The sequence below is a fragment of the Eumetopias jubatus genome, unplaced genomic scaffold (genome assembly GCF_037043125.1).
Source record: "Eumetopias jubatus isolate StellerSeaLion01/CBP00866 unplaced genomic scaffold, mEumJub1_p1.0 scaffold_13, whole genome shotgun sequence".
NCBI classification, from domain to species: domain Eukaryota; kingdom Metazoa; phylum Chordata; class Mammalia; order Carnivora; family Otariidae; genus Eumetopias; species Eumetopias jubatus.
The window spans coordinates 1,607,742-1,620,896 of record NW_028274819.1 but is presented as its reverse complement, the minus strand read 5'-3'; the positions used below and the strand labels follow the sequence as shown (position 1 = coordinate 1,620,896).

The following is a 13,155-nucleotide window of genomic DNA, read 5'->3' as shown; positions in this document are numbered from 1 at the left end:
TGGAGGGGAGTCTGCCAGCTTTATTCACAGACCCCGGGAGATGGGGGCAGCCAGGACAGAGACGTGGGGGGTGCTTGGGGGTGGGCCCTGCACCCCCATGCCTGGGGGCCAGATGCTGCCGCACAGGCTGCACGGGCCGAGGGTCTCTGCCTCTGGGAGCTCCTCTGGCTGCTTCACTTCCAGCGCCCGCCGACTTTGCCCTTGGCTGGGGCCCCGGCCTTCTTGCTACTGCAAAAGGAAGCAAGTTGATCTTCAGTGGCTGGGTGTTTGGGCCCCCGGCCCAGCCCCTCCTCGGCCCCCGGCAGACCCCCAGCCCTGGCAGCTCTGCCCACCCAGGCCGCTATCAGGGCGAAACGCCCAGTCTGACCTCAAAGCCCCGGGCACACATTCCAAGCAGCGGCGACTCACCTGTACCTGGCCCGGCTGGGCCTGGGCGCCTTGTGCTGGGACAGTTAGTGTGGTTAGGGGAGGGACCAGAGAGCACAGGACACCCCCTAACCCCGGCCAGGAGCTTGGGCTCCAGGGGCCCCACCTCGGGGAGACCACAGGCCTGCCAGGGAAGCCGTCTCTGCAGATGGCTATCATCCTCCCAGGGACTGTGGCCTGGAAAGAGCCTCCTAGGTCACAGCCTCCTGGGGCAGGAGAGGCTCTGGACAGTCAGCTACCTTGGTCCCTGACTCTTGGCCAGCAGACCAGGCCTGGTAGACTTGGGGCCTGGGAGGCCTCTGTCCGGCCTTCAGTCCCCTGTTAGAACTGGACCGTGGAGTGGGGGGAAGTCAGCACCTTGCAGGGTGGCCATCCTTAGGATCCTGCCCTGTCTGTCGGAGGCCCTCTGTGCACCAGGGAGCCAGGAGGGAGTTGGGTGCTGGGTCAGGATGCCATGGGTGGGGAACAGGGTGTGTGGGCCCCGGAAGCTGACCCTTTGGGACGACTTCTGGCTGGAGAAGGCCATGCAGTTCCCAAGGCTGGCTTCAGGAGAAGCCCTGGCCCCGGTGGCCGTGCCCGTGGTCCGTCCTGCAGGGGTTAGCCTGAGTACCCTTACACGCATGCACACACGCATGCACACACACATGCACACGCGTGCACACGCATGGAAGGGCTCTCACAAGGCCCGCATCAGCCTCACACAACAGAGCCCAGGGAGGAGGGGGTCACCTTCACTAGTCCCCCAGGGCGGAGGATCCCAGCCCTGGGAGCAGTAAGGGGGCAGGGGCCAGCAGAGGAGGGAAACCCCCGTCCGAGCAGTCCTGGGGACACTGCACCGTGTGGGGTGGGAACGGGGCTCAGCGCAGGCTGGGAGGAACATCCCAACACAGGTGGAGCCAGAGCACAGGCCCTCTCCAGACCTTTCCCAGCCGCTGTGCTCATGGGTCTCGCAGACCCCAGGGTGACCTTATGGACTGAGGGTTCATGTTCCGAGGAACCAGAGCCCCCCCCGGGGCTGCAGGGAGACCCATGACAAAGCCCGGGCTTCTGATGGCCTGCGCCAGCTCACCGCTGAGGCAGCTCAGTGTGGGGATGTCCAGGAGCCCCGTCTGGCTTTGCCAGGCTCCTGGGGAGCTGGCCCGGGACCGCCCATGTCCCCACAGTCGGCCTCCTCCTAGGCTCTGGGGTGAGGAGAGGGCAAGAGGAGCCTGCAGGTCCAGGGGTGCGGGGCCCAGACATGCGGGCTCCAGTGGCCGCTGGTTAGTCTTGTTACTGCTCTGCCGAGGGTCGGTTGCCACCAGGACTGGCCGAAATCGCTGGGCCCGGGGTCGGGCAGCGGCGGCCAGCCCCGTGGGGCCACGTGCCCCGAACAGAGCCCCGGGGAGGGGCTACTCACTGCTTCTGGGCCTGGTCGATGCGGCTCCTGAGGTTGGTGATCTGCGAACAACACAATGACTTACCTGGCAGGCCCGGGCAGGGCCACACGGGTTGTGGCCGGCGTGCCCTTCTTCGGTGGATTCTCGCCGCCTCGCCGGGGCCGCCACGCCCTTACTGTGTCCTGGCTCCTCTGGGTGGAAGACACCAGCCCTCAGCCCATGGGGCTCTTGCCTCTGACTTACTTTTGGTGGCCCGCGCTGGAGACCCGGGCCAAGACACACAGCAGCTCTGGAGCTGGCCACTCACCTGTAGCCTGCGGCAAGATGCGGGGCAGGGGCGTGGGGAGGGAGGCGAGGTTGGCAGAGCCCATGAGTCTGGTGGCTGCTGAGCGACCAGCCCTGCGGTCCCCTGGCTCCCTCCTCCTGACAGCCCGGGCAGAGAGGCTCAGGGAAAGGCAAAGCCCTTCCCCCACCTGCCAGCAAGGACAGCAGGTCAGCCTCAGCAGCCACGGACTGCAGGTGGTGGGGACGAGGTGGAGGCTGGAGGCCGTGCCCACCGCCGCCATCTGCAACGAGCCAGTTTGCCATGCGAGAGGCTCACCGTGCATTGCACACCACGAGCCTGGTCCAGGGTGGACTCTGCCTACTTACAACTTGGCCAGTACCTCCACTCTGGCCCGCATGTTCATGATCTAGAAAGACCAAGATGGTTAACAGGCTGGGCGGGTGGCTGAGGCTTTGGGGCCTTGCTGTGGCTGGGCTAGCCCAGCCCTGGGCCCCCATGGCCCTTCCAGCCCCCTCCGGGGACCCACCATGGGTCGTGCACATGAGTGTCAGGAGGCAGTGGGTCCCTGATTCAACCCCGTGGACCCACTTCTGCAAGCCAGCCCTCCAATCCCAGGGGACCACCGGGAGAGGGCAGTGCTGTCCCTGAGCCTGGACACTGCGGAGCCACAGGGATGTGTGTGCTCGGCGGGGGGGGGGGGGGGGGGGGCAGCCCCAGGGCCGGTTGGATGGTCCTCCTCCTGGTAGAGGTGAGCAAACTGAGGCACAGAAGGACCAGGCAAATTGCCCTAGGGCATGGCTCTTGAGAAGGAGCCAGGAGTCACTGGACACCCTCTGTCTTGGTGGCCTGTAGGGATGGCCATGGGAGATGCCCCTTGGGTGTGAACTGTCTTCCACCAGGGACTCTGGAGGACACTGAGGGGTGGGGGCCATGCCTCTGACAGGGAAGCTAGAGGTGTCTGAGTCCGCACGGAGCAGGCTGGTTACCAGGATGGCACCCTCTCCCCAGGGCCCGAAGGGCCTCCGAGGGGACAGCATCTGCACAGGACTGCTGTTCTGAGTTGTGAGCCCCTCGCAGGCAACTCTAGGGAGCCACCCTCCACATGACCCAGTCCCAGACCCCTTTCCCAGCTGCCGAGCGGGGACGCGTGGCACCCTTCTGCCTGCTCTGACCGAGGAGGGGACAGCTCGGGGACCGAGCCCGGGGCCCCCAGGGGCTCTGAGGAAGCAGATGTCTCTGGCGGACACAGCTGGGACCTGGCTTTGCAGAGAAGGCTGTGAGGGAGGCCACCCCGGTGCCTGAGAAACCTACTGCTACCCAGGGTGGGCTTTCCACAAGCCCCAGGCAAATCGGAAACTGGACCCCGAGACTGCTCAGCCCTCTGCTCTCCCTTGCGGCCCCTCAGAGCAGGGCCGATTGCTTGGGGGCATGGAGGCGGGCTCAGAGGGTGCCCCCAGCCACAGTCCCTGGCAGGGTCCATGAGGACAGCCAACATGGGCTTCTCAGGCCTGAGGCTGTGGGGACTTGGGGAGGCGGTGGCCCCCAGTGGGCGGCCAAGCTGCAAGGTGTCTGCACTCACATCATATTTCTGGCGCTTCAGCTTCTCCCCAAACTCGAACTTGTCGGTCTCCAGTTTGTAGAGGGTGTCCCAGAGCTCCTTGGCCTTGTCCCTGGGAGGGTGGCAAAGGTGCGGCTTGGCTGGGTAAGCCCTGGGAGGCAGGGTCCAGGCCACCTGCTGTCCCCCTCTGGCCACCATGGAGAACCTGCCCAGCGGCCTGGCTGCCACCCCTGGGCCACGACACCTGCCTACCTCAGCTTGTCCTCGCTGAGGTGGTCGATGTTGAGCGGCTTGCGTCTCTCTGCTAGCACCTTCTTCTTCATCTCCCGGGCGGTCTGCTTCTTGCCTCTCTTCTGGTCGGCCTGTGGGGACACAGCAGAGCGGCCTGGCCTCAGGAGGGGAGCACCGCACGGCTCAGTGGCGGTGGCTGGGTGTGCTGTCGGCGGCCGTGGCTCCGAGGCCCGAGCTCACCTTGGCCAGGTAACTGCTGTAGTTGGCGCCCATGGAGGACAGGGCCTTCTTCTTCTTCAAGTCGTCCTCTGCTCTCCTCTTGGCGTCTTCCTCCTCCCTCCGGGCTTTCTCCTCCTGCGGAGACCCCGTCCCCAAGGCCCTCAGTGCTGGGCCGGGGCAGGCCCCAGCTCCCGGGCAGGCTTCCAGGACCCACCCTGGGCTTAGCACTCTCTGCAGGGGCTGCGGGGCATGGGGACCTTAGCCAGGGTCTCCGGCTCCGACCGGTGTCAGGGGGCTGCTCAGGAAGAGGAGAGGGAATCTGCTCTGGTCACTGGCTTGGGGTCCGGGGTGGGAGAGGGGACATGGGCCTCACCGCCAGTCTGTTCTGGCGCTCCCTCTCCTTCTCGGCACGGATTCTCTGCTGCTCAGCTCTCTCCGCACGGCGCTTCTCCTGCGGCCAGAAGAGCAGGAGCAGGTCAGCCCAGCCTTGCCAACCGCAGCGTCCCCCCGCCAGAGTGCCCGGCACCTCCACCCCCACCCGCAACTGCCCCAACTCACTATCCTCTCCTTGAGAGCAATCAGCTCCTCTTCCTCCTTCTTCCGCGCTTCAAAGTGGCTGTCGATGAGCGCCTGGAGCTCCATGAGGTCCTTGTTCTGACGCTTCTTCTGGATGTCCTGTGGGTGCAGGAGGCCCCTTCTCTCGAACCTCATCTTGCCTGGCCCACGGTGCAGCAGGCGGTCCCTTCCTGTGCTCCAGGAGGGACACCCTGCCTCCTCTGGCCACCGCGAACTCCGAGGGTGGCCAGGGACCTTTTGCCCTCGCCACGTCCCCGCGGCTGCTGCCTTCCTGAGGACCAGGGGCTGCCCAATCCCTTAGCTCCAGTGTAGGAACGGTGCCCTCCCCATGGGTGAGTCTAGGCCCTGCACAGCCCTGAGGTCATCAGCACCCCCGGGATGGACTGGCTCTGGCTTGGCTCTGTTGTCATCCCCAGAGATGTTCTGAGTGGGCCAGACAGAGAGGGAACTGGTGAGTGAGGTACTTTGTTAAATAGATGGATGGATGGATGCATGGATGGGTGTGGATAATGGATAGATGGACACATGGATAATGGGTGGATGGATGATGGATGGATGATGGATGAGTGGGTGGGAGAGGAGGGAAGACAGATGTCTCGCACTGAGGGATTTTCCTCTGGTCCAGAAATAAATTAAGGCAGAATTGCCTGCAACCAGGAAGTGCTAGTTCTGGCTGCTTGAGAGCAGATGACCTTCACAGATCTGGAGCCTGAAGGCTAGGGGTTGGAGGGTGGAGGCCGTGTTGATCCGGGTCCCATAAACTTACATCAAAGTCTACTTTCTCCCCTTCCGGGATCTTAGGAGCAGTGAGTCTGAAGAAGAGAGAGGCTCGTGAGCGGGGGCAGGGGGAGACCCTACCAGGGGCCTGGCCCTCCTGCACTCCCACCTGGGCACCCAGCTGCGGACACACTGCCTGACCTTTATTCTAGTCAGATGTATAACCCTCTGTCCCCAGTGTGGCCTGACCCCTTTGAGAAGGTTTCAGTCTCTTCACGTCTCTCTGTTTTACCAACATCTGGACATCGAAAGGGCCGTTTCAGCCCCGTCTGATCAGGAAGGGCACTCTCCCTTTCGTTCTCAAACAAAGAAATGCAGCTAGGCCAGGCCAGAGGCAGGCTGGTCACTGCAGGCCCCCGAGGGGTGTTGGCCTCTGTGGTCAGGAACAGCTGTCTTGACCCTTTGCGGGTCTCCGACCCCTCTTGAATCTTTCCTTCTGGGGACCCAAAGGAAGGGGGCTGGGCAGAAAGCAGTTTGGGGAAGAAACGGGACCCCCGGATCCGGTCGGCCGTAACCCGCCATCAGCCCTGGGCCCAGCCCCCGTGCATTCCAGATGGAGCAAAGAGTTAAAACAACAACAAGGTTTTTTAAAACAAGCCACAGAAGGACGTGGAACTGAATATGGACCCAAATGCTGGAACGGGAGAGGCTTTCCTAAGCTCAGAAGCACCAGAAGGTCCCGCTAGGGGAAAGATAGCCAGACAACTCCACGCAAATGAAAAACTTATGTATGTGAAAAAAAAAAAAAGCAAAAATTGAAAGGGGAAAAAAAACCCCAGCCCAGACTAGAAAAATATTTTCAGCAAGCACAGAGAAGACTTATATCCTTGTGCAAACCGATGGCTGAGAGCACGTGGAGACGTCTCTGCCGTTAGATAAATGGGCAGGAGGCGCACGCTGCCAAGTCTGGGGAAGAAAGGCGGCCAGTTAGCAAGCACGCGGGAAGGCGCTCCTGGAGCCATCCGAGGCGTGCGGACCAGAGCGGCCCTGAGAGGCCCCCCTCATCCATCAGTGTCCCTGGGCGCGGCGGCAGCATGGGGCACAGACCCGCTCACGTCCACGGCGGAGCCTGCACTGGCACGGCCCCCATGGAAAGCAATTTGGCAGCAAACGTCAAAAGCCTGAAGAACGTTCATACTCTTTGACCCAGTAATTCCAGTTCTGGGAATGTGGCCTAGGGAAATAACCCGAAAGACAGAAAATGCTTTCCACCCAGCATTATTTATGATAGTAAAATATTGGGGAAGGCCTTAATGTCCTGCAGAAGAGGAACGGTTAGAAAAATTATGGTTTGTCCAATTGATGGAATATTATGTGGCCATTCAAAATATTTAAGAAGACTATGTAAAAACACGGAAAAATACTTATGAATAGTGCTAAATTTTAAAAAAGCAGAATTGAAGTTTGTATAGACAGTATGATGTTTGAAAAACAGCTCAGAGTTTAAATCTTTTTTTCCGAGCCCTACGCACGGAAAGAGTAGGAAGAAGTAGGGCTTTTATTCCTCCCTGCGCCTTCCCGCAGTCTGGCTGGCGGGCTGGGAGAGTTATAGACGGTTTTTTTTTTTTTCTTCATTGGACTTTTACGTATTTTCCAAATTTTCTTTAATGAGGTGTTTTATTTTCATAATGAAAACACAAACATTTTTTTAAAACTAGAAAATATCTGGGACCCAGCAGTGTTATTTAAAATTGCTGAGAAATAAAAGTGCAGGGGCTGGGGGCGTGCTGGCCGGACCCCTGACGCGCCGCAGTGCCCGCGGACCCCCGAGGGCGTCCCACACGGGGGGCACAGCCCCGGCGCGCTGGTGCAAGTCCAGCCGGACAGCGCGGAGCGCAGGAGGGACACTCAACTGGACCGGGGTGGGGGGTCACGCACCGTGCGCTTGCAAGTGCTCGTCGAACACAGAAAAGTCAGGGTCGTCAGGTTAAAAAACAAAATCTCTGAGATGCTCACAAGTGGGTAAAACGTGGGAAAGACCCTCCAGATGAGGACGACAGTGCCCCAGAGGCCCCAGGGCCATGAAAGATGGCGGGTCCACTGGTGGTTCTGTTCTGAAGGGGCCACGGGGGCAAGACCCTCCCTCCACCCGCCTCTCAGGGCCGCCTCTCGGCTAGGGCCTGGGGGGGTTCCCATAGCAGGCCGGCAGCCACGGGGGACCAGGGAGCCCCCCTCTCTCTGTCCCGTCTCCCCCAGCCCCCACCCCCCTTCTTCGTGGGCCCCCCACCTCCTCCCACAGGGAGTCCTCCTTGCCTACACTGGACAGTGGGGCACAGCCACACCCTGCTGGGCCCCCAGAGTTCATCTGTGCTCCTTGCTGGGGAAGAAGCACCCAGGTGAACTCTGCTCCCTACCTGTGGGGGAAGGCACCAGCCGCCCCAAATAATCCCATTTTCATCAGGAGCTTTCGTCAGACACCTAGAGCTTTAAATACCAAATCAAGGAGCAAAGACGCGGCCACCTTCTCTCAGGGGTTTGGGGGTGTACCCTCTACAGAGCCCAAATGCGTTGTCTTCTGTGGGACCCCAGTTTCCCAGGTGACCTTGGTCCTGGTCCCCCGCCCCCCCTCAGTGTCCAGCCCTGCCCGGAGCCCACATTCACCTGGGTCTTGGCTTCTCCTCTGGTCACCACGGCACCAGCATGGGGAGAGCGAAGAGAAACTCGGTGAGTGGGGTGGCCCCCTCCTGCCCACAGGCCCCTGGGGGCTGGGGCCTCCCGCCCGCACGCCCACCTGCTTCTCCCTCTCCAGCTGAGCCTACCAGCCATGCTCCTGTCCTGCCAGCAACAGGAAAAGGTCCCTGTGGGCTCCCAGGAGGAGAGCTCAGGGCACGTGGACCAGGACGTGGCCAGGAGAGGGAATGCGGGACGAAGGAGGGATTGGAAACCAGAGACACAGAGTCCTCAGGGGCCAGGCAGGGCAGGGGGAAGGAGGAAGGAAGGTGGTCTGATGGGAGGGGGCAGAGATGGGGACTGAGGGGGAGGGGAGGATGCACCCCTTGTCCAGGCCCTTGGTCTGTAGGCCGGTCTCCACTGACCGCCCCACTTCTGTCTGGGGCAGAAGTGTGCAAGGGCTGGGCTGCAGAGCCCCGTGGCGGACGCCCTGTGGAACAGCAAGGCCTGACCCCGGGAAAAGGGAAGAAAAACAAGGCAGGTGAGGGAGAGGGGTGGGGAGCCAGGGGGTCCTCTCCATCTCAGGGTCTGTCCAGACACAGCCTGGACCCTCCCACAGCGGGCCGTGGGGCCCAGGCTGGATTGCCCCCAGGGGTGAGGGCACTCCTGACCTCCCTGCAGAGCCTTAAGAGGCTTCTCTTCCTGAGGCTGGATGGGCCCCCCAGCTCTCCCTCCACCACCTCCTGGGCCCTGCCGTGTGGCGGTCCATGTGGGCCTCCAGACCTGAGACGAGCCCCCGCCTGCCTGCATGATCCTGGCTGCCCTCATGTGGGGGTGCTTCCTCTGACCACCCCCACCCCCAGGCCTCGGAGAGGTCCTGGTTGGCCGGGTCACAGCCTGGGGTCCACACAGCCTAGCAAGGTCTTGCCCTCAGCCCTCGGTCTCTGCTCTGGGCCCTTGGCCGATCTGAACCCAAGGAGGCCTGGCTGAGAACATGTGTTGGATCTTCTGCACTCCGTCCTCTGCCTGCGGCAGCCCGGGCAGGGGCCTGGGGGGCTGCTGCACATGCACTGGGTGTGGCCCCCTTGGCTCCCCTTGGCTCGGGTTCCCCTGGGTGCTCAGGAGCCCGCCACATGCCCACTGACAGCACTTTGGCCACTTAGCAAGTGGGCTTGATGTCACCCTCTCCCTGCACTTTGCGGGGGGGTGGGGCTGTGAGCATGGGGAAATGGAGCAAGAAAAAGGGGTGCTTTGGGAGCAGGAACCTGACAAAGGGGCAGAAGGAAGGCTTGGTGGGGAAGAGGGGCGCTGCTGAGGTGTGCTTGCCTTCTCTGGGGGCCGAGCTGAAGCGGTTCCCGGGTGCAGGGGGGCGTGGGGGGCGGCCGAGAGCCGGAGAGGGAGCCCGTGGAAGGAGGGGCCGCGTTGCAGCACTCCTGCAGCGGTGGCTAGCGGCGGGGGGGGGGGGGCTGATGCCACCCCCACCCCCCCACCATCTGCCTGCCTTTCTGCCTCGGCCTCAGTGTGGGCTCCAGGGTGCCCTGCTGACCATGGGCCCCTACAGGCCTGCAGCCCCCTGGACGCCTCTACCTGCACGGCCGAGCGTCCGCCGCCCCACGCGGGGGCCAGCACGCCCCTTTATCGTGCAGGCGGCCTCTCTGGGGCCCAGGAAGGGAAGATACTCTCAGGCTTGTGCTCGCGGTTCAGGCCCAGCCCGGAGGCCCCCGCGGCCCCACCGAGCAGAGGGGCCAAGAGCTCCCTGACACGGGCCCCTGACTCGAACCTGCGAGTCCCCTGCCCCCGCCCAGGCACGGCCCACCCAGGGGCCTCCTCACGCCAGGGCGTGCCTGGCTGCGGCCCAGGTGGTGGGTGGGATGCGGGACCTGACTGATTGCTCCTTTGCACGCAAGGCCCCTGGCTGTTCCAGGTCGCTGCCGTAATGCCTCGAGCCTCAGCCTGACTTTCTGTTTCACCCCACTTGGCCCTCCACCCTCCCTTCAACCTCACCCCTCCTGACTCCCCCTCTGACGTGCTATCCAGGGCAGGGTGGAGGCATCTGCCCTCTCTCCTCCTCTGCTCTTCTCCACCCGGCCCTGTGCAGTCCAGAGGGTCATAGTGGACCTCAGCACCCTCCTCCCAAGGCCAGCACCCTCTCGGACCATGGGCTCAGCACTCGGTCTTGGGGCTGGCCACGCCCACCTTCCTGCTGGTGGCCCCAGAAGGGCCTCATCCCCACACCCCTGAGGGGTGTGCGCCAAGGGGCCAGGAGGAAGCCTGCACCCAGACCCAACTTTCCCACCGTGTCCCCAGCCCGTGGGAAGGTGGTGGGAGTCAGGCAGGGAGCGAGGCCGGGGGGGGGGGATGTGCGGGGATGTGCGTGGGGGCGGGGACGTACCTTCTTGGACCTCCTCTGCAGAACAGCACAGTGGGGCGGGGGGGGAGAGAGAAAATCAGCCGTGAGCCTGGGCAGAGGCTGGGGGCAGGGGTGGTGGGAAGGGGCAGAGATGGCGGGGTCTGAGCAGAACCACACTGTGAGTAGGTTACACGGGGGCCCTCTTGTTCCTGCGTGGCCTGGGTGCCGGCTCACAGCCACACGTGGTCACGCGTGTGCACGGGCACCCACACGGGACTGAAGTCATGGCACATACCTGGTTCATGGACTTCATGGGGGAGGGAGGGCCACAGAACAAGAGGTCAAAGGAGGAAGGATCCGAGGTTAATGGAAACACCGGTCGCCATTCGGGAGGGTCAGTGGCCGAGGATAAGGAGCAGGGAGCATGCGGGAAGCCAGTGAGACATGGTGAGTGTTGGCGGGCACCGCCACCCCCAGGTCCTGTCCCTGCCTCGCTGACCTGACGGGGAACTGGGGCTCAAGGGTGGACTTGTGGGGGGCATGGGGTCCCCACCTGTCCTTCACCCCCCAGGAGGGACTGGCAGGGGCTGACAGGCTCTGGCTGTGGCCTGGTACAGGGACACCGGAACCGGCAGGGCAGGGCCCACAGCCCAGGGGAGCAGGCCCAGAGGGCACCCCACTTCCTGCCCCCACTGCCCTTCTTGTCCTGGCCTCCGAGGGCACACTGACATGGGCACCCGCCTTGGCTGCTCTGGCCACTGATCAGAGCGCAGGCTCCCCAAACCTCTCATTGTCCCCCGGGATCCCGAGGAGGGGCCCACGGGGCAGGTCTTGGGGACATGGCCGGGGAACGTCCCTGCTGGGGGCTGATGGGCTGTTTCTCCATCACCCCATGCTCACCCGCCATCTGGCCTGGGGCCTTGACCTGGTCAAAGGGTCAGATTTGGCCGCGGGCTCTCAGTTCCCCACGCTGGGCCGGAGGCCGAGTTTCAGGGCTGGCAAGGCCAGGCCGGTCCAGCAGTCCGCCCACCGACCCAGTCTCCCTGTGCTGGGGGCATGAGTCCCATCTGCCGCTCAGCCTGAGTCAGGGGAGTGCCGGGCCCCCACTCTGGTCAAGCACTGGCCACGGTTAGTGGGTGATGTTAGGGCCACATGAGGGAGTCCTTTGCTGGCTGGCACCTCGCTGCCTCCCTGCCCTCTCCCCCACCCTGCGTGGGCTCCAGCCAGGCCCTGGGCCCCACATGTGGACCAGAAGTCCTGTGTCCTCATACCTTCTTCACGGACTTCTGCAGGTGGAGGAGCGCCAGGTGTGCAGGCGGCAGGAGGAGAGAGGAGAGGTTAGCCAGGAGCACACAGCACGTCCTTAGGGGGTGGGGGCACACTGGGGGAGGGGCGCAGAGCGCTAGGGGTACCTGTGGGGGCCGGGGCCCTGGACCCCGCTTACCTTCCTCCTGGGCCTCTTCTGAGGTGGGAGCGCCGGGAGGGAGAGAGGAAACAAGGACAGTCATTTAGGGGTGCACCCGGGGTGGCGGGGAAGGAGGCCAGTCCCCCAGGAGAAGGGGTAACTGGCCCTCAGAGCCGGAGGTGGGGAGCCCTGGAGACCTGGGCCTATACCCTGCCTCTGTCCTGTGACCACCCCTGGGGCCCCAGGGTCCGGCTTCTTGCTCCCTCCTTGGGGCCTAGGCCCCCCAGATGGGCCTTGGGACCCGCCGCCTGCCCGCCCGCCCCAGCACGGGTGTGTCTTCGCGGGAGGGCCTAGCCAAGTCCTGCTCCACGGGTGACGGAAGTGAGGGCAGGGGACAAAACCCACTGTAGTAAGAAACGCCCGGGAGGGTCCAGGCGGGCAACGCGGTCCCTGCGCATGCCCGAGGTGACGTGGACACTGAGGGTCTTGGGGGAAACGGGGGCAGGGGACCCTTCCTGTCTGCCACGTGGCCTTCCCTGGGGAAGGGGCAGCTCCCCAGGCCCACATGGCCTGTTCAGAAGTGTGTCTTTCCACCTTTTCAGCACAAAAAAAAAGAAATGTTTTGCTCACGTTGTTAGGGTAGCCAAGTGTTTTCAAAATATTTCCAAAACACAGCACCCAGCATGCCTCACAGCTGGGCCCTGCCTGGTGAAGTTGCGTGAACACTTCCCCGGGCCTGAGCGCGTGCCAGGGATTTCGGAAGAGCACCCACCCACCCGGGCTTGAGAGCCGCCTCTCCGCGCGGTTCCCAGGTGCGGCAGCTCCCCTGCGCCCCACACCTGCCCAGGCACGACCGGGAGACTCCCACAGACGCCGGGCCGCGCGAGGGAGGGGTCTCCAGATGAGCCCGGAGGTTATGGCCGCAAGGTGGGGATGCTGGGAGACGCGGGGACACAGAGACAGGGGAGGGAGAGACAAGCGGGGTCCACACGGCCGGCCCTTGATATTAATGAGGGTGAGTCGTAAAGCACACGTCAGGTCTGTCCACACGGCACCACCAGGATGGGTATAACGAACGATTAACGAGTGTGTGTCTATTAGTGGATGAAGATGTGGGGGATTAGAGGTGACAGCAAGTGGTCATTAGTGATGAGGAGGACGGGCTCCGGGAGTCCGAGAAGCCCAGTGGGGGTGAGGCCGCGTCCCGAGCCGAGTGGGGCGGCCTGGGTCGGGGGCGGGGGCATGTGGGGCCGCCAGGATTACCTTCTTCCTCGTACTGCTCTGCAACGGGGTAGAACACGGGAACCGTGTTAGCGGGCTGCCCTGGGAGCCAGCTGCCCC

The 13,155-nt window shown here is 63.3% G+C and overlaps 1 protein-coding gene across 1 annotated transcript; it reads right to left on the bottom strand.

The window, feature by feature from the left end:
* On the bottom strand, window positions 1-8,067 carry TNNT3 (troponin T3, fast skeletal type). The gene is made up of 9 exons (XM_028118107.2): window positions 8,051-8,067; window positions 5,439-5,484; window positions 4,655-4,771; window positions 4,470-4,547; window positions 4,118-4,231; window positions 3,899-4,008; window positions 3,668-3,758; window positions 1,823-1,863; window positions 1-228 (listed from the first exon to the last, which is right to left on the bottom strand). Exons 3-9 carry the CDS (start codon window positions 4,736-4,738, stop codon window positions 174-176), a joined length of 573 nt encoding a protein of 190 aa, XP_027973908.2. The 5' UTR covers window positions 4,739-4,771; window positions 5,439-5,484; window positions 8,051-8,067; the 3' UTR covers window positions 1-173.
* Between the last annotated feature and the right edge of the window lie 5,088 nt (window positions 8,068-13,155).